At 50.7% G+C, this 23,291-nt stretch overlaps 10 protein-coding genes across 10 annotated transcripts; 3 read left to right on the forward strand and 7 right to left on the reverse strand.

The window, feature by feature from the left end:
- Positions 1 to 739: 739 nt before the first annotated feature.
- On the forward strand, positions 740 to 1,414 carry VC83_09279 (uncharacterized protein; the record flags this gene model as incomplete). The annotated part of the gene is made up of 2 exons (XM_024472723.1): positions 740 to 789; positions 1,081 to 1,414. The coding sequence occupies 2 exons, from the start codon at positions 740 to 742 to the stop codon at positions 1,412 to 1,414; spliced, it is 384 nt and encodes a 127-aa protein (XP_024319736.1).
- A 3,672-nt stretch (positions 1,415 to 5,086) lies between these two features.
- Positions 5,087 to 6,597, reverse strand: VC83_09280 (uncharacterized protein; the record flags this gene model as incomplete). Its single annotated transcript, XM_024472724.1, has 5 exons — positions 5,087 to 5,344; positions 5,394 to 5,601; positions 5,822 to 6,274; positions 6,342 to 6,434; positions 6,503 to 6,597. 5 exons carry the CDS (start codon positions 6,595 to 6,597, stop codon positions 5,087 to 5,089), a joined length of 1,107 nt encoding a protein of 368 aa, XP_024319718.1.
- Positions 6,598 to 6,802: 205 nt separating this feature from the next.
- Positions 6,803 to 11,338, reverse strand: VC83_09282 (uncharacterized protein). The gene is made up of 2 exons (XM_024472726.1): positions 9,752 to 11,338; positions 6,803 to 9,699 (listed from the first exon to the last, which is right to left on the reverse strand). Exons 1-2 carry the CDS (start codon positions 11,156 to 11,158, stop codon positions 7,936 to 7,938), a joined length of 3,171 nt encoding a protein of 1,056 aa, XP_024319720.1. The 5' UTR covers positions 11,159 to 11,338; the 3' UTR covers positions 6,803 to 7,935.
- On the forward strand, positions 7,456 to 7,728 carry VC83_09281 (uncharacterized protein; the record flags this gene model as incomplete). The annotated part of the gene is made up of 1 exon (XM_024472725.1): positions 7,456 to 7,728. The coding sequence occupies one exon, from the start codon at positions 7,456 to 7,458 to the stop codon at positions 7,726 to 7,728; it is 273 nt and encodes a 90-aa protein (XP_024319719.1).
- Positions 11,339 to 12,160: 822 nt separating the features above from the next.
- TIM17 (translocase of the inner membrane) lies at positions 12,161 to 13,380 on the forward strand. Its single transcript, XM_024472727.1, has 4 exons — positions 12,161 to 12,594; positions 12,661 to 12,859; positions 12,942 to 13,096; positions 13,149 to 13,380. Exons 1-4 carry the CDS (start codon positions 12,526 to 12,528, stop codon positions 13,203 to 13,205), a joined length of 480 nt encoding a protein of 159 aa, XP_024319721.1. The 5' UTR covers positions 12,161 to 12,525; the 3' UTR covers positions 13,206 to 13,380.
- VC83_09284 (uncharacterized protein) lies at positions 13,381 to 13,887 on the reverse strand. The gene has a single exon (XM_024472728.1). It carries the CDS (start codon positions 13,881 to 13,883, stop codon positions 13,452 to 13,454), a length of 432 nt encoding a protein of 143 aa, XP_024319722.1. The 5' UTR covers positions 13,884 to 13,887; the 3' UTR covers positions 13,381 to 13,451.
- A 95-nt stretch (positions 13,888 to 13,982) lies between these two features.
- On the reverse strand, positions 13,983 to 15,232 carry VC83_09285 (uncharacterized protein; the record flags this gene model as incomplete). Its single annotated transcript, XM_024472729.1, has 2 exons — positions 13,983 to 14,731; positions 15,202 to 15,232. The coding sequence occupies 2 exons, from the start codon at positions 15,230 to 15,232 to the stop codon at positions 13,983 to 13,985; spliced, it is 780 nt and encodes a 259-aa protein (XP_024319723.1).
- Positions 15,233 to 15,294: 62 nt separating this feature from the next.
- Positions 15,295 to 15,925, reverse strand: VC83_09286 (uncharacterized protein; the record flags this gene model as incomplete). Its single annotated transcript, XM_024472730.1, has 2 exons — positions 15,295 to 15,494; positions 15,589 to 15,925. The coding sequence occupies 2 exons, from the start codon at positions 15,923 to 15,925 to the stop codon at positions 15,295 to 15,297; spliced, it is 537 nt and encodes a 178-aa protein (XP_024319724.1).
- A 621-nt stretch (positions 15,926 to 16,546) lies between these two features.
- On the reverse strand, positions 16,547 to 18,793 carry VC83_09287 (uncharacterized protein; the record flags this gene model as incomplete). Its single annotated transcript, XM_024472731.1, has 2 exons — positions 18,091 to 18,793; positions 16,547 to 18,034 (listed from the first exon to the last, which is right to left on the reverse strand). Exons 1-2 carry the CDS (start codon positions 18,136 to 18,138, stop codon positions 16,547 to 16,549), a joined length of 1,536 nt encoding a protein of 511 aa, XP_024319725.1. The 5' UTR covers positions 18,139 to 18,793.
- Positions 18,794 to 18,874: 81 nt separating this feature from the next.
- On the reverse strand, positions 18,875 to 22,100 carry VC83_09288 (uncharacterized protein; the record flags this gene model as incomplete). Its single annotated transcript, XM_024472732.1, has 5 exons — positions 18,875 to 19,334; positions 19,383 to 20,578; positions 20,653 to 21,610; positions 21,664 to 21,831; positions 21,878 to 22,100. 5 exons carry the CDS (start codon positions 22,098 to 22,100, stop codon positions 19,147 to 19,149), a joined length of 2,733 nt encoding a protein of 910 aa, XP_024319716.1. The 3' UTR covers positions 18,875 to 19,146.
- Between the last annotated feature and the right edge of the window lie 1,191 nt (positions 22,101 to 23,291).

Below are 23,291 nucleotides of genomic sequence, written 5' to 3' on the forward strand. Positions count from 1 at the left end.
ATGGCTTCTTCGATCCTGGAATCACGACCTTACAAACTCGACAATCTATAACTGTTTTCGAAAGAGTACGATTGTTCAAAAGCCAGTTCAACTACCCTCACAACCTCTTCCTGATATTACCAATCTCTATCAACAAGTACAACAAGCTGGGAATGTACATGATGCTATGGATCTTTCGAGCTTTTTAAATCCAGTCGATGAGGATATACAAGAGTTAGAGGGGTGGGAGGATTTTCAGGGGGGGGATGCTATTCTTGAGGATATCATGTCACAATACGTCCCAGATACCACTCAAGATGATGAGGAAGAGGATGAGCCTTCTTCACAGCCTGTGCCAACTACACAAGCTGCGATTAACGCCATTCAAGTTCTGATTGAGTTTACGGAATCTGGGAATAGTGACACCTCAGAAGCACCAACGTTCTTACATTCTTTTGAATGTTTTGATAGACAGTTAAGGCTTCTTGAAGCCAATTCACAAAGGTGAAGCTATTTACATAGACTCATGGTTTATGTAAATAGCTTCAATTTTTAATTTAATCACGTGTAATACATTTACTCGATATATGCATTAACTCGATATATTTTTGTGGATCTGAGGCATTGACTTATCGTATTTTTACTGTACCCAGTAAACTGATGAGAAAACTCCATCTACCCAGTTGGCTGCTAACCCTCCTTTGGAAAGGTTAACGAGCCAATGAGAGTCGTACTCTCATTTGAGAGTACATGCTCTCATATGGCCTTTTTGAAGCAATTGAGCTGGCAATATACCAGTTCAATTGCACGGTAAGTCGGGGGTCAATTGAGACCCCCAAACCTCCTCCCTCTTCCCTTCCTCCCTGTTACGATTATAGCTTACAGCTTGTTATGGTTGTTATGGTTGCAGCCTTAGCCACCAAGGCTACAACCGCTAAGCGGACAACTGTATATTACGAGGAATAGCCTCACCTTCCTTCCTTTTTCTTCTTCTTCTCTCTTTAGATTCAATCTAGCTTATTATTCTCCGGACTGGCTTCTTGACCTCTGTGACCATCGTAACACTCCCCTCCACCACAGAACCCCGCTGACACCTCCCAGGCTCCCTCCCTCCTCCGACCCCCTCGAAACCCCCCTCGGGAGCCCTCGCGCGAGGCACAAACTCCCCCGCCTCCTAGCTGAACTCACTGCCCCTGTCGACGATAGCGAGTTCCTCAACTTGGACATTTTGTCCCGCGCCCTGGACGACTGGGCCGTCAAGGAGAAGTTCTCCTGGTGGCTCCAGAGGAGGGACAAAGACGGGGCAACCGCCGTTTGTCCTGAGGAGGGCTGTGCCTGGCGTGTCCGAGCCAGCCCTGACGACGAGCTTCCATTGCTCATTGTCGGGGCTGGCTCGGACACGCCAGGCACATATGAGAATGGGGGGAGTTTCTAGATTGGGCTTGGGTGGGTCACGTGGGATGGAACTGGGTATATAGAGTTTTTGCCCATAAATTTATCGGTAAATGAAAATTATACCCTGTAATTTGACCGTAATGAAAATTCTACCCTGTCGTGATTAATAAGCCACCACGTGACGCTCACCGCCAGCTCTTCGAAAGTGATAATTGTACAACACTCACCTGACTGCTACCTCCCTCGCCGTCCTGCTGATTCGCCAGCCGCCGCCCTCATTGTGGCATAAGATGGCTTCGTCAAGCCACCTCAAAGTGCCTGAAGACGGGTCTGCCTTTGAAACCTGGGCAGACCTCCAGAGAGCCCTTAGCAACTGGGCGATCTGTGACAAGTTCATGTTCCGGACACCGAAGAAGACCCCCCTTGCAGCTACGTACTGCTGTGCAGAAGAGAGTTGCAACTGGAAGGTTTGTGCCAGAAGGGGGATGATGGTTTGCTCATTCTTGCCATCAAGGAGAGCGAGCACAACTGCCTCGGCCGCGGCGTGCTAAAGAAAGGGGCTGCTGCAAATGCGGACCCAACATCACAAAGGCTACGAAGCCTCGTGAGATCCAGGAGTGCCTACGGGTATGATTTGGTGAGGAGATTAGCTACAGAGTAGCCCATCTCTGTCATCAACGCCTCCTTGATGAGGATATCAGTGCACACCAGCGCAGCTTTCAGCTGCTACCAGAATACCGAGACCTCCTCCAAGAGAAGTCTCCTGGAGTATACGTGGATCTTCAGATCCACCCTGAGACAGGTAAGCCCCCTTGTTTCCCCCTCTTTTCCTAGCTAACTAAGCTATAGGCCGCTTTGGTCAGATCTTTGTCTGCCCTATGCAATCGCAAAGCACTTTCCGACTCCTCCGTGTCATACTGACATTCGTTGCACTCAGTTTGCTATCAAACTCAAGAGCAAACTTAGAAATCTCCTCCTCAAACCTACAAGTCACCATACATATCTTGGCTTATCACACCAACAACAGAAGCAATACTACTCAACGATTGCTGCAAACTCTTCTACTACATCTGTTTATGCTACATACATCACGGCATATCATTTGGACACTCATTGAACAAGTTATTAAGAAAATCTCCTCCTTAAGGGGGTGGGTCAATACTACCACATGGCATATCTCTACCAACTAGAGGCCTAGGAACATGAACGATAGCTCTAGAAGCTTCTACAACCCTCTATGATTCATTACACGTCATCGCTCCTTAGTTACCCACAAGATTGGTTAAGTTATGACATAATTTGTCTATAGGTACTCTGACCTTGGACCTCCTTTTCACTTCCTATAGGCTAGGAACCCAAGAGATGGTTCTATGGGATTCTCTTACGTTCACTACATGATTAGCAAGCTAGTTGTGGGTCGCACTTGATTTCTAATACATTTACCAAGCCTGGTTAGTCATGGAAAGTCATGGAAAATGAGAGAACTACACTCCTTTGGCATAAATAGGATTGCCCTTTCCTTAAGAAAGGGCAAGCAGGCAATACAGTAAATCGACTAGCACATACTTCTACGTCTTTTCCAAGCTTCCAAGCATTGATCTTGTTATTCTCTATTTTTGAAAAGTCAGTGAGGTGCTAACCTCTGACTTACCCCTGAGTTCTCAGACTCAACATTTGTTGCAACTTGTCTAAACCACTTCACCACATCATACACCTGATTGCTGCGTTGTGGAATAGTCTAAGCTACAACCCTTTGGCTCTGTTTCCTAAGACAGTGTGTTGTCTTAGTAAATTCATCCCTTCCTTGGGTGGCTAGATTCTCATATCTGGTGCACCCACCATTACACTCCGCCGCTTTGTTGCTGTTGATGGCACCTTTCTAAAGGGCCGCTTCTGTCATACTGACATTCGTTGCACTCAGTTTGCTATCAAACTCAAGAGCAAACTTGGAAATCTCCTCCTCAAACCTACAAGTCACTATACATATTTTGGCTTATCACACCAACAACAAGAGCAATACTACTCAACGATTGCTACAACCATCTATGATTCATTACACATCATCGCTCCTTAGTTACTGGGCCGATATTACCACATAGCATATCTCTACAACCCTCTATGATTCATTACATGACATCACTCATACTACCACATGATATATCTCTACCAACTAGAGGCCTAGGAGCATGAACGATAGCTCTAAAAGCTCCTACGAACCTCTATGATTCATTACATGTCATCGCTCTTTAGTTACCCACAAGATTGGTTAAGTTATGACATAATTTGTCTATGACATAATTTGTCTATAGGGGTACTCTGACCTTGGACCTCCTTTTACTTCCTATAGGCTACGAACCTAAGAGATGGTTCTATGGGATTCTCTTATGTCGACTACAGTTACCAAGCCTGGTAAGTCATGGAAAGTCTTGGAAAATGAGAGAACTACACTCCTTTAGCATAAATAGGATTGCCCTTTCCTTAAGAAAGGGCAAGCAGACAATACAGTAAATCGACTATCACATACTTCCACGTCTTTTCCAAGCTTCCAAGCATTGATCTTGTTACTCCTTGTTTCTGAAAAGTCAGTGAGGTGTTAACCTCTGACTTACCCCTGAGTTCCCAGACTCAACATTTGTTGCAACTTGTCTGAACCACTTCACTACATCACACACCTGATTGCTGCGTTGTGGAATAGTCTAAGCTACGACCCTTTGGCTCTTTTTCCTAAGACAGTGTGTTGTCTTAGTAAATTCATCCCTTCCTTGGGTGGCTAGATTCTCACATCTGGTGCACCCACCATTACAGCTTCATCCAAACCCTCCTCCTTGCTGTTGGCATCGATGCTAATGGCCACAACACACTGCTGGCATGGGGGGTGGTGGAGTCGGAGAACCGCTTGTCGTGGGAGTGGTTTTTCCTCCATCTTCGATGGGCGATCCCTCAAGTCTCAACGGAGGCTTGCACGGTCATTTCAGACTGTGATAAGGGCCTACTTGAGGCTGAGAGGATCCTTGGTCCTGTGGTGGAAACTGCATGGTGTTGCCTTCACATCTTAGCCAACTTTGAGAAGGCTGGCTACACTAGCGTCGCCTCAATGTTCTGGGCTGTGGCGAGGGCTCAAACGCCCCAAGATTGTGACTATGCACTGGCGAGGCTTGAGGAGACGAAGCCAGAAGCAGCAGCTTGGCTACGTGCTACTAACATAGCTAAATGGGCAGAAGCCCACTTTGCTGGCCGCCGATACGGCCATGACACCTCTAATATTGTAGAGAGCATCAACAAGGCGCTTGTAGAGGACTGGGAGCTCCCAATCCTCTAACTTCTTGATGCGTTATGGCATCGAGTAATGGACGAGAGGGCCTTCCGTCTTACCACAGCTATAAAGGCCATTAGTGAAGGCTTTGCCTACACCCCCTTTTGTGCTGGCCTTGTTGCTAAAAGCCGCCAGTGGGCAAGAACAAACCAGGTAAGCTCCCCCCTTTTACACAAATACAGGCAACATAGCCGTATTTAGCACAAATGAGTTTAAACGGCGCACCATATGCCCCGCAATTTCCAAGGGGTATGCATCGGTCAATGTTTTCGTCTAGTTGTGCTTTTAGTAAACCCATCAAATCCTCCGAGGTGATGGGGTGTTTGATGAAATCTTGACCCCGACGATGAAGCTTCACGTTTGGACAACACTCGTCTAGGATACCTCCCGTCTGCAGCCCTAATAAACATCTCTGGGTGCAAAACTGTGCATCATGGCGTTTCGAATGGCTGCCTTGATCTTTCCCAGCCTCGCGTTGACGAGCCGCTCGTTGCGCGGAAGGGGAAGATGTGACCTGGCTGAAGCCTCGTTTGCGTGCGGTCGCTTGATTCGAGTCGGAGCCTGACGATTCTGGCGACTGAATCCGGTGTCGGACATCTGATGGGGCACAGCTGGCTTGAGACCTCGTGGGCACTCGGCGACCTGCTGTTGGAGATTCTAGTGGAGGCGATAATGGTTGGTAGTCCGAACCCGGTTCTGGACTTACATACTCTGAGTTGGTACTATCGGAGTGCAGAGTGATTTGCTCTAAGACTTCCTTAGGGATCTGAGAACGAGCGTGGTCGAAGCTAGTTGTCCACAAATAAAGACGCGACTGTGTAGTATTTCTCCATTCCTGGTCACGAACAGGGGAATGGAACGCCATCAGACACAGACACAGAACCCTGGCGATGGAGGTATTCGGCTCTTGGAGACTTTGTTTGCTGTTAGGATCACAGAGAAAGTAGTACAATGTGCTAGGATCATCGTATGGAACGCGGAGAAGGACACAGGCGACCCGTTAGTGATATAAGAGTACTCGAGTCCCTCCTGAATCATCACATGGTATTCCTGGACAATGGCGGAGCACACGAGCCGCTCTGCATTGTATTTCAGTTTTTCCGCGTGATTCGTCGTGATTTTGTTTGATCTGACCATGCATTTCCATAAGTCCATTTCCCTAAGCCCCACGCGAAGTGCTTCCATAGAAAGCTTGTGGGGAGGCTTGTATTCGACCGTAGTGAGGAGGGTGTTAGTGTTGCCGTCGACTCGGTGGATGCAGAACTGATCGGGTCGGGGGCGATGTATGCCTGATGGTTGGTCTGCATTTGCCTCGCTACCGCCGCGTGGATTGAAAGAGTTGGTGTGATTGTCGAACCAGATTCCATCTCAAGTCCGAATTCGTCTCGGGCAGCGTCGATTTTGCATAGCTCTGCAATTATATCACGGACGTGATCTTCCACGGCAGTTCGCTCGTAGTTCTCGAGACCTTGTTCACTGCTAATTGGACGGAGACCGAATCGTCTTGCATCCTCCTCAAGCGCAATCAAGGGGGTAAACAAACGTGCTCGGGCTTCCTGGGAAGGCTGGAGGTAGTTGCACACAGAGCTGTAGATCTTTTGCTGTCGAGCTGAACAATCGGTCCACAGTGCTAGTCGTGTGGGGCAATATTTACCGGTGGGAAGGGGTATGTTCCCTGTAGTCGAGCGAGATGGTGATTCGACTCTCAACGATCGGGAGAGTAAACTGTGGCAGAAGCGCATGAGTTCTGCAAAAGTCGTTCGTTGATTGCGCTCCCTTTCCTGTCTCTCTTTATCCTTAGCATTTTTTTCTCACTCTTCAGCTTGCTTCCGTCTCTCTGTTTCCTGCTTCTCTCGCTCTTCGGCCTGCAAAAAGAGTTTCTTGTAATCGGTGGGGCTGGTATTGGCCATCGGGCATCGGGTTGTCGAAAGGAAGAGCGGGAGTAGTGACCAGTGCCTTATTCATCTTTAAGTTAGCTTACCCGTATTTCGGCTAAAGTATTTTCCGGAACCGGGTGCTATGGTGATTGGTTGGTATGGCCCACGACAAAGTACGTCCGTTACAACAGAACTTGCACAAAAAATAAGAAATAGGCATCTAATGTACTGTAGCCCCAAATATATCGAGTAAATTCAAATTTTCCATAATATACTTTGAAACAGCAAAGAATCCAATCCTATCCTATCCATAATTGTCGTGTCCGGGGAAGACGAAGGGTTTGGGGAGACGATGGCAACCGACCGCATTTCGTATGGAAGACAACAAAAAACCGACGTATACAATGAGTTACGAGACAGTCGTCCCATCTGTCATGAATAGGCAGCTTGGCCTGGAATATTGGTTGGGTTGGAGAAGTCAGTAGTACTCTCCTACAGTGACATTTAGAAGTGTACTACTCAGTTTCGAATCCTCGCACAAAGGGGCGCTTGCTCTTCCATATCGACAATTGTCACGGTCAGGGGCTCCGGCCGAGGATACCAAGGATAACCAAGAGGAGTACCAAAGTCGCTAAGGCCTTGGTTCAAGGAGAGCACGGCACAAGGGTATATGTAGGACGGAGCTGGCTTCAATAGGAAGCCAGCGGCTAGTTTTTAACAACTACCTACGAACGGAGGGACGACTCACCGTCGACAGACCTTGAGAGCGAGGCAGTTGGGAGAGGAGAACCCCACCCGGAGAACGACGAGCAGGACCCACTAGAAGCCCTGCTCCAACGAGAGCGTAACTAAGAAAGCAACTCGAACAGCGAGCGGTTCAAGCCCGCATCGATGAACTCGAATACCAGCTCCAACGGGGGGACCTCGACGAGAACCACAGTCAGCCCTCGCGAGCCCCACCTCAACGGTCTGAATCGTCGTCAAAACGCCAGGCCGGCTCTGAATCCGACGACGAAGAAGGGAGCCAGTCGACCTACCCCCAACGCCGTAACCATGCTAGCCTTCGCATGCCCACCTGAATACCGTGGCAAGAACATAAAGGAGCACAAGGAGTTCATATGGGCATGCGAACTCGTGTTCCGCGAATCGCCGGTGTTCATCTAATATTACATTAACCTGAGAACAGACATCCCACCGGCCCTACCCGCTGAAAACAAGTCCGCCAGCCTGAAAACTCCAAAGGGCTTATCCAGATCCAACCAAGCCCTATCTAAAAGCGCCACACCCGAGGAACGCATAGTTACCCACCCCCACTGCACACTAAACAAAGACATAAAAATCCAAACAAATGTCCTACTCCTTCCCCCCTCCTCATTTCTTAGGAAGCTCCACAAACACCTTCCTAAAGATCTCCCGACTCTTAAACAGATTCGTCAACCTCAACCGCTCATTATCCAAATGCGCGCTATCGCTCGCCTGCCCGCACGGCAGATGCGCCGCGGGTGCCCCAAACTCCTTCTCCAAAAAGCGGATGCTGGGGATACTGCCGCCCTCTCTGATATACAGCGGCTTCCTCCCCTTTGGCGCCTCGTCGCCGTCAGCGGGGAGCGTAGGCTCACGCATGTTCGCGAGAGAGGTGTGATCGTTGCCATTGGTGAGGAGGTTAGCCGTAGCGGGCGTTGGTTTGAGGCTTGGGCTGGCTTGTATAGCACTCTGTGGTTTCGGTGTGTCTTTGCGGGGGGAGGGCCGGGTAGGAGGATCGATGGGACCCCAGACTTCCATGATTGCCTTTTCGAGAGTCTGGAAGATAGCGTTATCGGGGTTTCCGAGCCAAGGCTCGGCTTGGTTGTCGATGGTAATGGTGAGATGGTTATGGGTGTCTAGTTCTTGGAAGGCGGCGTTGAGGTAGGTTTTGAGGGACTCGATGACATCCTCTACTTCTTGGTTTGGGACGAGGCGGAGAGAGATGGCGGCGCTGGCGTGGCAGGATACGAGGGAGCCTTCGGGGCCGGAGACTTTGTAGCGGTGGACTGTTAGGTTGGGCTGGCGCCATCGAGCCATTAGCGATGCTTTGAGGGCGGAGGCTGGTCCCAGCTCGGGGTTTCGGCGGATTAGGGTATCTGTAATATCGTCGTAGCGGGCTTCTTCGGCTTCCGTCACTGGTAGGATATTATCGTAGAACCCTGGGATTTTGATGTGATTGTGGCGGCCCTTCAACTCTGAGAGGATGGACGTCAAATCGAAGAGCGGCTCATCCATCATGAAACTTCCGTCAACACCACTGTGGACATCAGGGTGGTTGCTGTCAACGCTGATGGTGGCGTGGAGGACACCTCTAAGACCGTATGTCAAGCATGGAACGTCGTCATCGAGCCAGTAACTGTTTGCAAGTAAGATGTAGTCGATGTCTCCAATAAGCTCCTTGTTGCGCTTGACAGCCTCCATGAACCCTCTCGACCCAGACTCTTCCTCGCCTTCGATGAGAAATACAACGTCGGAATCAAGCAACCCTTCGTTTTTGCAGTCGACAACAGCGTACAATGCCGCCATTATAGGCCCCTTATTATCAGACACTCCTCTACCATACAGGTAGCCATTGATGCCCTTCATCTGGAACGGGTCGATAATCCAATTTCCCTTCTTATCATCGGCACCAACAACATCGTAATGTCCATAGAACAGGATCTTCTTGCGCTTCGCAGATATGGCCTGTTTCCCGCTGAACCTTGCAAAAACCACCGGGTTGTGGTGGTTATCAGTGTTCAACATCTCAGTCTCCGCACCATACTTCTTGAAAAGCTTTCGCAAGAAAGTGGCACCGCGGCGGCAATCCTCGGCGTGATCAGGTCTCGATGAAATGGTCTTGTAGGACACAAATTCCTGCAGTGACTTAATAAGGACGTCTTCTTGGAATTCCCCAACACTGTTGGCCCTGGGGTGGCTTTCGCTGAAGTTCCAAATCGATACTGAGCTATCGCTAGCTCCGGTAATGTAGAAGCGCTGGCCGTTGTAGTTGGTTGTCGCGGATGCCATAACCTTGCCTTCATGGCTCTTCCAGCGGTTCATGCACTGATACTTCTGGGAGAAGTTTTCCGAGCTCCGATTGTACTGGCCATACTGCACGGTACTGTATTTCTAGAGGTTCTGTTAGTACCAGTTGCCAATGGACGAGACAAGCCACACTTACCCTTGAGAATCCGGTAGCCCCAGCACTGAATAGGAAACCCCAGCCCATCTGGAGAGCCATCACATCCCCATTGTGAGCCTTGATAACCCGGAGCTTTTGCTTAGTGTCAAAATCCCACAACTCAATGACGCCCCGAAGCTTTCCGCTGTATAGGAAAGATCCATCCAAGGCGAGGGATAGCACAGACTCCGCATCATCTTCACCGAGGCAAGCAATCTCCTCAATCACATCATTTGGATCCTCGCTGAGCTTCCAAAGCTTGATCGACCCATCACCCCCACCAGATATAAGTATTTCCTCATCCGGCTCGACCAGCCTGCTCGCACCACGCACCATGAGCATGCAGTATACATATCCAAAGTGTGCGTAGTGCTTCATATGCGCCTGGTCAATCTCGAGAATATCGCCGCCAGTCGCCAACTGAGCAGAGCGCCCAGGCGACGCAGAGCGAGTTGGCCCTTTCGCCCCAGCCTGCTTGGAGTCGAAGAACCTGTGGTTCCGCTTATCTGGGTGTCCCTCCTCATTCGGCGTCTGCCTGGAATCCGAATCTTTCAGGCTGCACCATTGAATGCTTGTGTTCTGCGCTCCGAGATATATGGTTTGGAATTGGGTCGAGTACGCCACGCTGAAGATGTCGCCAACATCGTACGTGCTGTAGATGTGGTATTTGCGCTTGAGGCTGTATGGGCACCATGCATTGACAATGGCGTCTCCTGCGCCAGAGAAGAGGAGCTGGCCATCTTGCGACAGAGTGAGGCAGAGGACGGCTCGTTTGTGTGCTTTTATCCGGGCGACGAGTTCGTACGAAGCCAGCGACCACGCTAGAATGTCGCCATCTTGTGTTCCGGCGTATATGAATTTGTCGGAAACCGTCAGTGCAAGGATCGAGCTGTCGTGCTGGACCCGGTGAAAGAGCTCTGGCGATGACTCGTCTGCGTATGCGCTCTGGGCTAGAGTCGATCGGTCCGCTGTGATGTGTCGGTCGCCATCTTCGCTGGATGGGGTATTGAGAGCTTCTTCTGCAATTATGTTAGAAACATTGCGCCCCTGAGAGCGTTCTCCTCTCTTGGAGCTCCCTCCTTGATGTTCCATTTGTGTAGAGTTGAGGCTCGAACCCCACGTCGGTTCTCGGTGATGGTAAGTTTGCAAGGTAGGGAACCTCGATTCGTTTTGGCCTCTCCACCAACAAACATCAAGGCTCACCGTCTCAATACATACGTGCGAACTTGAGCACAAATGCGAAGGCTTCGATCTTTGAAGATTGACTGGATCACAAATTGAAGCTAGATTTGTCCACAAGAGCGGCGAAAGGAAATATATAAGGAGCTTGCTTACCACTGTCTTGATCACTACTACTAGTGTTGGAGCTGCTCCAGTAGCGGCGGAGTGAGTCGAGTGAAGGCCCATGATCCACCAGACCCTCTACACTACGATATTGCAGAGGCATCAGACGAGCGATTGCAGAATCTCTGAAGCTGCTAGTTCTTGCGCAGGCGTTCCACCGCTCAAGGCGACGATATTCTTGGGGGGTAGTGGCTTGGGTTGGCATAATTCAGAGCTTTTCTCGCATCACGGACGCTGGACACTGGACCCTTATGGCGCAAGAACCAGGGCTAATGGCGAAATCTCTCAATTTATATACAGAGTCTCTCGAGGAAAGAGAGAGTGACAGACTAACCCCTTGTTCATTTGACAGGAGCGATTCTCCAGTCCGTTTGCTCCATGTTTTTTTTGGGGTTTCACATGGCGCAGTAGAGCCAGCATGACTCTCCCCACGTATACTACCTATCATAACTGGATAAAGGAAGTTGCTACCAAGTAATTGTTTGAGGATCGTCAGGAACATTGCTACAGATATATTGGCTAACTGCAATTGATCGTGCAGTGGCCTTGTTTAGTTTGGGTAATATGGGAGATGACATTTCAAGGTCGAGTGCCACGTCGAAAAGACGTGGCGTGGCCATGGTGGAGAGAAACTGATAATTTTTGTTTTTATCCTGGGCAGCTCGTCCTGTCAAACCAAGGCCTCGAAAAGCGCACGATAGCTGGATAAGTGCCCAATGGAACAGCTACCAGTGTTGACAGTTTATCATTGTTGGTGGTGGGTTTTTTAACTGTTGGGAATGGAGGATGGATAGGACTGGGGGCGGTGAGTCCGTGATAGATCTTGGAAGTCTCAAATTCGTGATTTGATTTCTGGAGAGTATGAGACACAAGTCAGTTATCAAATTTGATCATCCTCCTATCCCTGAGCACGTGACTCATTAGGACCTTGCGCCCATGATGGCGCAAGGTCCCTGGCACCATGAATATGACTCCTATAATTGAGAAATGTTTTATAACTCAAACGGCTTCCTCTAATAAAGCCTCAGAAGCAGCGATATAGTAAAATTTGTATTTTTATAGCCACCATTTTTGCTTATTCCAACTATGTCCAAAATGTCCGTAGCCTTTTACACCCGCGGAACCTACCGGCAACCATTCCGACCGCGCTAGTAAATTCTAAGCCGCATCATCTTGCTTCCATCGAAAAAAGGGCCAATCTAACAATTTCCCACGATCCGCCGAACGACGACAACCCCCGGGCCCCATCTCTCATCACCAAGGCCGCTATACCACCTAACCCACACGCATCTCCTTCGCGAATCCGAAAGGAGCCAACAACTCTCCGACGCCGACCGAACCGGCCAGCCTTGCAACTTTCCGTCCGTCAACAGGCCTTCGAGGAGTTTGGGGGGATTTGAGAAGCGGGACATATACAGCCATTATAGAAGATGGATCACACCCGAGACCCATGTCCGTGGGTGGCACTCAATGATTTCGGCGGTGCCTTTTCCATGGGAGTAAGACAGCCCTGGCGCCCCCGTCCGTCCCCCTTGTTATCGAAATTTTGCTGACTCCCCGACAAGGCCATCGGAGGCGCTGTATGGCACGGTGTCAAGGGCTTCAGGAACTCGCCATACGGCGAGCGTAGGATCGGTGCGCTCACGGCTATCAAGGCGCGAGCGCCTGTGCTGGGTGGAAACTTTGGTGTTTGGGGAGGCTTGTTCTCGACTTTTGACTGCGCGGTGAAGGGGATTCGCAAGAAGGAGGATCCCTATAATGCTAGTATGTTCTCCATACCGCTGAGTGCTGTGCTCCTGGCACGGAGTTTCGACTGGGGAGATGAGTTGTGCTGACACGTTCGCAGTTATTGCTGGATTTTTCACGGGAGGCGCGTTGGCTGTTAGAGGCGGCATGAAGGCGGCGAGGAACTCGGCGATAGGATGTGCCTGCCTGCTCGCAGTTATCGAGGGTGTCGGAATCGGATTCCAGAGGATGATGGCGGAGAACACGAGATTAGATGTTCGTATTTCTGTCCCCTTTCACTTCGACTTTTGCTAACACTCCTTCACAGTTGCCACCACCACCACCTCCTCCTTCCGACAGCAAGGCTATGCCAGCCCTGGCTTAAGCTTGCTTCCGATACGCATCGAACGCGTACCGCGTCTCAACTCTTCTATGCATATCTGCGAGACACTGGACTGGGAATTTTTTAAAACGTGTTTGTTTGCATAGGTGGTGGGAAACGGTGTATTATATATATATATGTGTAGAAGGATACTTGTGCTAAAAAGATAATGAAATCAGATTCGAAACTTATAGCCGTGGCATCTATGTACAGTATAGTTTCAACTGGCGTGACATGTTGTGTTCTCCGTCAAGCCTTCTCCCTCTTCAAATCCCTAGGGTCATACTCCTTCCCTTCGTTCTCGTACCCTCCCAGGCCCTCATACTGACCTTCATTCCAAACCCTCGCAACAGCCTTACCGTCCTCATTCACCGTCGCCCTAAACATCCCACCACAGTTATACTCCGCCAAAACATACGCCCCAGTCCCCCTAACCTCCCCATCAGGCCCCTTAACAACAGCGCACTCAATCCCAATCATTCCTCCCTCACCCTCCCCCGTCTTCTTCCACCTCTTCCCAGCACTCTTCTGCAACTCCCCGCCAGGTCCCGTAACCTCCCTCAGCGCCTCACCCAGCGACGTCGTCGACCCATCCCCCCTATACTTCGCAATAGCAGACACAGTCCTCACAGCATTGGTCCTCAAAAACGAATCCCCATTCCCCGTCCCCGATATCCCCATCGCCCTCACCACTATATCCCCGCCCCTCGGCACCACCTCTCCCCCAAGGGCAAATACCCAACCCCCCCCACCCCGGAAAGCAATCCGCCAACACCCCCCTCAACGCCCCCTCCACCTCCACCACCGCCCCCTCCCCTCTAACAACCCCTCCCACTCCTCCGCCCAAAACCCCGCCCCCAACGTCGGCGTATCCCCCACCCTCCCCGCAAGTTTATTCGTCATCCCCCCCGTACTCGTCGCCGCACAAACCACCCCCTCCGCATCCAGCGCCACCGCCCCACACGTCCCCTGGCTCACAAACACATCCGCATCCCACGTCGCACATCCGCCTTGCTTCTCCCACTCCAGGCCGGTAACATGTTCATCCCACCGCTTCTGTGTGAAGAAAAACGAGGGCTCCACGAGATCGACGCCCCATTCTTTGGCGAGGCGCTCGGCGCCTGGGCCGAAGAGTTGGGAGTGCCCTTGTGCCCCGCTGGCGTTCATCAGCACCCCCTCTTCGTCGGCGATCATAGGGCCGCGGTGCTCCCCGTTCCCGGAATCTAAGTCCGTCTCCCCGCGTAACAGCATTTGCCGCGCAAGCTCCACGGGGTTCCTCACCCTACTCAACCCCATAACCCCAACACCCCTCTTCTTCAGCCCCCTCGACACCATAACCGAAGCCTCGAGTTCATTAGTCCCATCGCGGGTGAACACCGCGCCGTGGCCGGAGTTGAAGAGAGGGCAGTTCTCGAGGAGGGTGACGGCGTGGGTTGCGGCGTCGAGGGCGGTGGGGAGGGGGGAGGTGGTTTGGTAGGCGTGGGTGCGGGCGAGGATGTGGAGGAGGGCGGTGGTGAAGGCGTGGTGGTCTGCGGGGGGGAGGTTGGAGGGGAGGATGTTGCCGGCGCCGCCGTGTATGATAAGGCGGGGGCGGATGGGGGGGGGGAGGGGGTGGGGGTGAGGGGGGTGTATTCCATTTTGGGCATTGTGGTGGTGGTGGGGTAGTGGAAGAAGAGGTGGGAGGACGAGGTGGATGGGTTATGGAGATGAGGTAGATGTATGGCTCGAGAAGTGCTGCGAGGACTAGGTGGTTACGTTGTGGAGGTGAGATAAACACAGTTCCAAAGAGGCAGCTTTGTGGTTACGACGGAAGCTAGTTAGTGGTGGCGGTAACCACCAGGTACCACATTGTGTCTCTTCACGGCATCTAATATCGCTATCAAATATTCTAAATAAACTCTCGCGGTATCCGAAATCCCATCTCTAACCCTCCGTAATCTATGCAACATGCGCTTGTAGATCCAAGTTTAATCCGCCATTCCCCAATTTTAACGCAAACTATCGTATAAATGACACTCGCCGAGAGGCATTATGTTGTACAATCCCATTCGTCCAGCCACCTACTTCATTTTGGATAGAGCTGATGTGGCAATTATATCTTCGGCTTCCCAGTTTCCTTGGCCAGTTCCTGTCTGAGTTTCTCAACCAGCTCGGCGGCTTCCTCCTCATCGAGGTCCGTTCTTTGTCCTCTCCCAAACATAGTAAAGCTCTTATTGCGAAGTTCAGGCGTCAAAGCCGGTCGAGGAATAATATGGAAATGAACATGAGGCACAACCTGTGCAGCAGCAGCGCCTATAACACACACATATTAGCCATCTGCCCCATAACCCCCCCGCCGACCGCCCCCCCGCCCCGGTGCTTCAACATGCAGCCAGCCCCAACCTACCATTATTCTGCACAATATTCCAATCCCACACCCCCGTCGCATTCGCCAACGTCCTACTCAGCACCGGCAACCAATACCCCAACTCCCTCGCCTCCTCATCCGTCACATCCGACACCTTCTCATGGTGCTTCCTCGTCGTCACCAGCAAGTGCCCCGGCGACAACGGCATGATATCCAAAAACGCCATCACCAGCGGCGTGCTGAGCACCACGAATGCGGATGGCGTGACCAGATCCGCGTTGAAGGCTACTGGCGCGGATGGGGGGGTCGCGGCGAAGGTGGTGCTGATGGTGCAGAAGGGGCAGTCGCCCACGCATTGCGACGGGTCGAAGGACATGCTGGACAAGGAGCGCGGAGTTGTGCGCAGTGTGGCTTCGTATCTACAGACGCATTCCTCTACCCGTGTCGGCGAAAGAATTATCGGGTTGACGTGGGGGAAATGGTTATGGGCAAAAAATGTAGGTTGCGATGGTTTCTCCGGATTATAACTGCAAGGTGGGCCGAGGTTCGTAGCGATGCGGCTCCAATTCTATTATGGGAGATAGGAACGATAATGTAGGCAGGTGAAAATGGGAAAATGGAGGCATTTATATGAGTCTAAATGGGCTGGCAGTGACTATTCTTTTGTTTTTCTTAGAGTCATGGGAAGTTTGTGCTGGGAAGATTGCGCACTGGACTGTGAATATGGAGATCGTAGCGGCGATGGGGAGCAATTGGCATTTGGGACCGGCGTATCGGTAGGGACTAGCTCGCCCTTTTTCACCAATCATTTGGATTTAATTTCCTGTATTTTTTACAAAATATGTACCTCTATATAAAAAAGGCATCTGTATAGATGAGGTGGATGGTCTCGCAACCATGCGTATAATATAAAAAAAACCCTTGCTCCAAGAACACCCCCAAAAAGATTCCCACTGTGTATTTCCCCTGTATTTCCGCTCGCTCTGGTATCGCACGCTCATTTACTGTCAACGACACTCTTATCCTTCTTCACCGACGACGACCCCTTAAACAGGACACTAATCGCCGACTGCTTCTTCGGTTTCTTCCCCTTCCCCTCTTTCTCCCTCTTCGGCTTCACCGTGCTCTCAGACCTCCCCGCTTCGGATTTTGAAGCTCTCCTCCGACTCTTAGTCGTCTTAGACGTCCGACTCGACCTCTCCGTCCGCGCACTCTCCGTCACCACCGTCCGGCTCGAATCCATATACACCGGCACCGGCTTCCTCCTGACCGTGCTCGCGTTACTACTCGTGCCCACCGACGGCGATCGCGGCGCACCAGACCGCTCCTCTATTGCCCTGTCCCTGATCCGCTGCTTGCGCAGAATCTCCGCCTTCGGGGTTATGTACTCCCCATCCACGCTGGTCGAGACACTCTGCGCCCCGACCTCCGCAATCCCCTGGCGCCAAGACTCGATACTGTAGTTATCTGCGTTGAAAACCATAGCTTCATCCATGCGATAGCTCTCGTCCACTTCCTTCTTGTCGCTGATATCCTTCTGGATCTTCTTGATGATCTTGTAGCCGCCGAACATGACGATCGTGACGCCCACCGCGACGCCGCCAGCGATGAGGAATTGCGGCGAGCAGAGGAGTGCAAACACGGCTGGCGAGGAGCTCTTGATCGCGGCTAGGAACCCTGGGCCCATCTTCGTGAGAACATTGGAGATCTCTGCGAGTGTAAGGGCCACCGCTGCCATTGCGTCGGGGTTCTTTTGTAATGAGGCGATAATAGTAGTAGCGGTGTGTTGCACGCAATGCGCTTCAACCATCAAGTGGTCAAGCTTCGACATAAGGCCGTTTAACTCCTGTTTTTGCTGCTCTCGCTGTTGTGGGTAAACTTGCATAGCCAGGTCGGGCGGGAGTTCGCCATATGCCATGTTCATATCGATATCATCGCCATGATTGGGATTCGGGGAGGTCATGGAGCGCCGTGGTGGAGGTGGATAGTCGTGATAGTTGTACCCCATAGGCGCGGGCTCGTATCGAGGAGGGAAATCGGTGTGGTGTCGGACGAGGGTAGGTCTCGAGGCATTGTAGTCTTCGATGTATGGAGCTTGGTATGGTGCTTGGTATGGTGCTTGGTATGGTGCTTGGTATGGGGCTTGGTAGACTGTTGGCGATCGATGCGACGTAGCTGGTCTGGACCCACCATGCCTTGAGCCCGCCACGCTTCCACTCGCCTCAGACGCAGCAGCTAGGTTCCGTTCCGTAAGAGCTGTGGCTGGTCTCCTCGACGACTCGCCTTCGTGTTTCGGCCGGCGGCTTTTATGGCTGCGGTGTGAACGCCTCGACGAACCTACGGATCTGGACTCCTCGAGCCTGGCATTCTCGAGCTTCCTCACTAGCTTTTCTTCGTTCTTGCCATGTATCTCTGCTCGGATCTCGGCTTTCTTCTCTTGGTATGCGTATTTCGCTTCTTTGAATATGTTGAGGAGGTGCTTGCTCTGTGGACTCGTTAGCTCCTTGAGGTGGCTCTGAGGGAGGGAGCTTTTATTGGTACTGTGCCCACGATCTTCCCTGACTTGTTCACGATCGTTATTGTCTCCATAGTGCGTAATTTCCAGATTCTAGTGGCCCGGGCTGAGGACCAGCTTCATTCACCCAAAATGCTGTTGGGAGGCACTGGTCTAGTAGTCCGGCCGGAAAGTTGCGGTGTAGTATATGAGCGGCAAGCTCTCACCGACTCCAAGCAGCTGTGAATGCACCACAAGATATCCTTTCACAGCGTAGACAAAAAAGCAATCAGAGATACCGCCTCATCAACAAAAAAATAGTTTGAAGCTCTACAAAAAAAAGTGCACCGGGGACACAGCAAAGCAATAAAGAAAGATCGAACCCCCAAAATACCCGCCCAAGCCCGAAACAGGTCAGGCCTTTGCTGTCTTATCGCGATTGGCCGATTGCACGAATCTCTCTGCCTGACGATGTCCTGGTAACCCTGCAAGCTACGGGTTAAAATCGAGGCACAAGTTACCAAAAGTTAACGCGCGGCCCACTCTGGGGCAGCGAGACGTCAGTACGGTCAGGTCAGAACGAGCCGGAGTCAGAGAACAGGGCACAGTCGCAGTGCTGGCGCTTGCTGATTGAGTGCCTTGGGATTTGTGGATGGAAGGGGCCGATGCAGGTTGGTTACGGTGGGAAGCATGCGCGTACACTTCAGTATTTGTAATCCAAGAGTTGAGCTGGTCAGGGGTCTGCGGAAGGAGACTTCGGTCGACAGATGAGGCTGTGCAGGTGTGGCTTGACGTAAGCACGATGGGATCTGGCTAGGAAAAGGAAGTAGAAAAAAACCTCGTTTTCAGGATGTTTTGCATTTATTATGACGGGTTAACTAGTCTGAGTGCATGTACGCCTATTCTGAAACCCATACGCCGCTGCTTTTTTTTCAGACAAGCCGGCCTGGCCGTGCTGTTGCACAATTATTGTTTTGTTCCCTGCGACAAGACCAGGCGAACGCCGAGCCACTGCTTTTACTGTGTGGCTCCGAGGATGTTGGCAAACAGGAAGAAAGAGAAAGAAAAATCGAGGCAGCGAATCAACAGTATCCTCCATAACATTACATGCTCATACTGACTTCTGGAGTCTTTGTGCGCTCCTCGAAGACTGAGGCGCTTCTGTCATCTTCGGCGAGTTTCACCAGACGAGCTGTGAGCTCCTGCAGGTTTGCCTTTTCCTGCTGGAGGTCGCGGCGGCGTCGTGCGCTTTGGGGGTCCTCCTCCATAAGCTCGCGACAGCGCTGCTCAGCTAGTATCTCGTTAGCACGGCACAATGAATGCGGGAAAGTAAACTTACTGTTGCCTTGGTCAAGTCCGAGCTTGCCCTCTAAGTAGCGGAAGATACTCTCCTGCGCCTGCTTGAATAGGCTGCTATGTATATTCAGGCAAATTTGATCGCAGACGCGGTCTGCCGCCGTGAGATAATAGGCCCTAACCAACCCGGCTACGTCGATCTCGGTCCTGAATGGATCTTCACCGAGGTCTTCATCTTTGATACACTTTATCTTCTGCTGAAGTACATTACGCCTTGCGTTGTAGTCTCCCCGAACATTGACACCGCGCATCATCTGTTCCGCCAGGATAGTTGCGCGTCGTCTCCTGCGGGCATCCTTGATCTTTTTCAACTCCACTTCCTTGTAGTGATCAAAGGCTCTGTTATTGATTGTAAAAAGCTTATGAAACTCAAGGCTGAGGATATCGTCGCATGTTTTCTTAATGCTCACTTCGAACATATTGAAGAACTCGTCAAGGTGGCAGAGTCCTTCCTTGTACAATTCCGTTTGGATCCATTTGGACAGGACTTGGTCTAAGATCCCCTTGGCCTGTTGCTGAGACACTTCAAGGACTAGTTCGACGTATTTCTGGATTGGGCCTTTCCAGACTTTCACGCTTTGCATACATAACTCATCTTTTGCCCTGAAGTCGATATGGCCTGGGGCCCCGGGTTTGGTGTATCTTGCTAATGTCATCCGAATCTCGCCAATGGTTGCGACCAGCCTTTTCGATTGAAAGTTGGCAAAGGGGTTGATAGGAACTTCCTCTTCAATACTGCGATTTTTCTCGGCACCATTCGCAAATCTTTTTGGAGATCTAATTTGGGGCTCCTCTTTGGCAGGCGGTGCGCGACCGTTAGACGGCGGATCGAATGTGCCTCTATCAAGAACAGGGCTGTCGTCTTCGAGGCTGATGACCTCAATACCATCTATTTCCATTTGGGTAACGGCGGAAGCGCTATCCAGGGGGTCCCTAATGATGAACATGGGAAACAGGAGCTCGTGGAAAGATTCGTATAGTTGGTTATTTAACGCATTCCACGAACTGTGGAGGCCAAAGTCGGTTCCATCCAAAAGAGCCTGCATTTGCTGACCGAACCTGGCGAGTTCTTGGAGCACAACCTGGCTTATATTATGCGTAGGCAGCTCAGGAAGCTTCGCAAGCTCCGTTTCGAGCTGCTCGGAGCGTGCGCGGACAGTCGCTTCGATTTGAGGGATACTAGTTGTTATGTGAGCTGATGTTACAAACATAAAGTTAAACAGGAGCCAGCCGTAGTAAGATCTCATACATACCTCTCTATGATCTGATTAGCGAACTTCTGCGAAAGAGCTCGTTGCAGATTTTCGGTCCCGCATCGATTGCGGTATCCCTTCCATCCTGCATGGGACCAAGGATAAGCCTCGTCAAAGAATGCTTCTTCACTTTGCTTCGATTTGGCATGGTACTCCCCCTCACGACTGAAGGGGGCTGAGCCCTTCAAAGTCTGCATCTGTTTCGTGACAAAATACCCATGCTGAACCATGTGAGTACGCCCTTCCAGCAGTTCCTTAAACTGGGCATCGGAATGACCAATCTGAAGACAGTCCGCCTTAGTAAGAACACCAATGGTTCGGTTTTCGGCTTTCAGATCTCGTATGACCTTTCCAGCTCTCGAGGTCGTGGGATCTGCTGACATGGGTAGAGCGTGAATAACAAGTGCTTGTTGGTGCTTGATGTACTTCTTTGCCAAATTCTCCACAACTTTGACGAGATAATCATCTTCCTTTTGGCTAGGATTCTGAAATATCCCAGGAAGATCAAAGAAGGATAGCGGAGGAAGGCCCGGGCCAGACATCTCGACCGATACCACATTTGGCGAGAATTTGGCCTCAGTTGTCATATTCCTATTGGGAGAGAGGTTGTTCTGGGCACTGGGCACATAGTATTTGTGGGACTTAGAGGGGTTGAGAATAGCAATCTGAGCCCATCTCAAGGCCTCCTCAAGCTCGCTCTTATCAGTGATGACAACAAACTCTTTTGTCACCAGGGCCATCTCCCTCCACGGCGGGAAGGGGTTGTTTTTGGTGACTTCATTCGCTTGAATTGGGCGAGTGGGGTCTCGCGGCGCATAATTGTACGACAAGTTCAAAGAGATTTTGCAACTCCACGTCTCCGCATGGCCTGTCTTAATGTGGGTAGGACATCTTGTGCAGCATCCCGAGTCTTGAGGAAGGTGAATCTCGGCAAGAGCTCCCATCAAGCTCGATTTCCCTATGCCAGTTGTCAGTTCTTGTCGCGGTTCAAAGCGTTCTGAGTTGACTCACCTGCACTCTGGTCACCGACGAGGACAAGTTGAGGTAGATCAACAAGATAGTCGACACCCATTCCTCGGATATCGTTGATGGCATCGACAAGAACTTGAACACGGCGCCCGACTATATGAAGCCCGGACTCCTGGGAGGGAGCTGACGATCGTTGCATAGGTGGTAGAACTAAATAGTAAGTAATAGGTCGTGACACGAGTTGAGTAGAACATACCAGGGAGGGTCTGAGAAAACTCAGAAGCTGGTGTGATGGACCCATTTCCAGTGAACCTAAAAGTATCACTGGATGGCACTGGCAGACCATGGGCTTCGAAAGATGAATTAAAATCATCCATGTTGACATCGTCCACCATGGCCTTTTGGTAATTTGATCTCGCTGGAGGCATCTTGGGAATTCGGTGTAACCTTGAGGGAGGTTCTGCCTTAACGCTGTACATGGAAAGTTGCAAAGTACAGACTTGTTCTGGGGGGAATTAGTCTTCTTCAGTAGTTTTGTGCCATATGGTATAAAGATAATAGAAATAGGTTGTGTGAGCGAGAAAGTCCCATGTAGTGGGCGAGATAAACAAAAGTTGGAAAGATAAGTCCCATTCAGCGTGAGGCTTTGTTGTGGGAGATTTCACGTCGAGTCCCGGGCAGGTAAACTAACAACTGAAAGTAAAGGGAAATTGTGTACCTAAAAGAACAGGTCTGTAGAAAAATAGACGCGAGCTAAAGAGTTATGGCAAAGTATCACACCGTATAATATACGAAGGCAACGTGGGTCTCTAAACCACTGCCTATTGAATAGAATGAAATGTGTAAAAAGGTGGTTGATGTATGGATGGTATAATTGTTTGAGTGAAATAAAGCCAATAAATAAACTTCGGCCGGATTATCCAGACCTTATCGAAGCTGAAGTGAATTTGACTTGGCTTAAGGGCTTGACTTGAATGGAACGGACTGCACAACAAGAGCCGCTTTGTCGGAGAGATACGAACACAGAATTGCAATCGGTAAGAGAAGTAAAGCAAGTCCAATCGAAGGAAGATGCACTCAATTTATATTTGCATCAGCACAGCAGGATACCAGCCCCCCGAGCATTGCAGGAAGCTTTGGAACAGACGGAGATTCGAAAGCCTATCATATTTCGCAAAGGAGTCGTCATTGCAACACTTATCTCAAGTATGTGGGGGGTATCGTAAGTCATACAAGGAAGAGAATGCCCCCTGCCCAATAACTACGAAGAGAAGAATGGAGACGACAACCCTCCGGACTGTCGCGGGAGATTTGATGTTCTGCGCTTATTTAAGCTTAACTTGTCGTCCACGGACAGACGCAGGCGGCTGATGCAGTTACCACCAAAATTTGGCGTCTCGGCTATCTTGAGAGTGAGTTCCTCCGTCCTCGAACCGTGAACAGGTACAAAGGAGCTATCATTCCAACTTGTAGGCTGTTGCCCGATCTGTCTCAGCTACTGCAGCCAAGTATTGATTAGGCAACACAGGGGCCTTTTTTCATATACATTCACGGTCGCACAGGTTTCCCTACCAATTTTTGCTGTGGAAAGTGATGAGGCCGTGACTGGCGGTGAAAACCACTCTCTCGTATAAGTCAAATTTTTTTTGGTTTTCTTGTCTTGGTTGGAA

The sequence above is a fragment of the Pseudogymnoascus destructans genome (genome assembly GCF_001641265.1).
Source record: "Pseudogymnoascus destructans isolate 20631-21 unplaced genomic scaffold scaffold_40, whole genome shotgun sequence".
NCBI lineage: Eukaryota > Fungi > Ascomycota > Leotiomycetes > Thelebolales > Thelebolaceae > Pseudogymnoascus > Pseudogymnoascus destructans.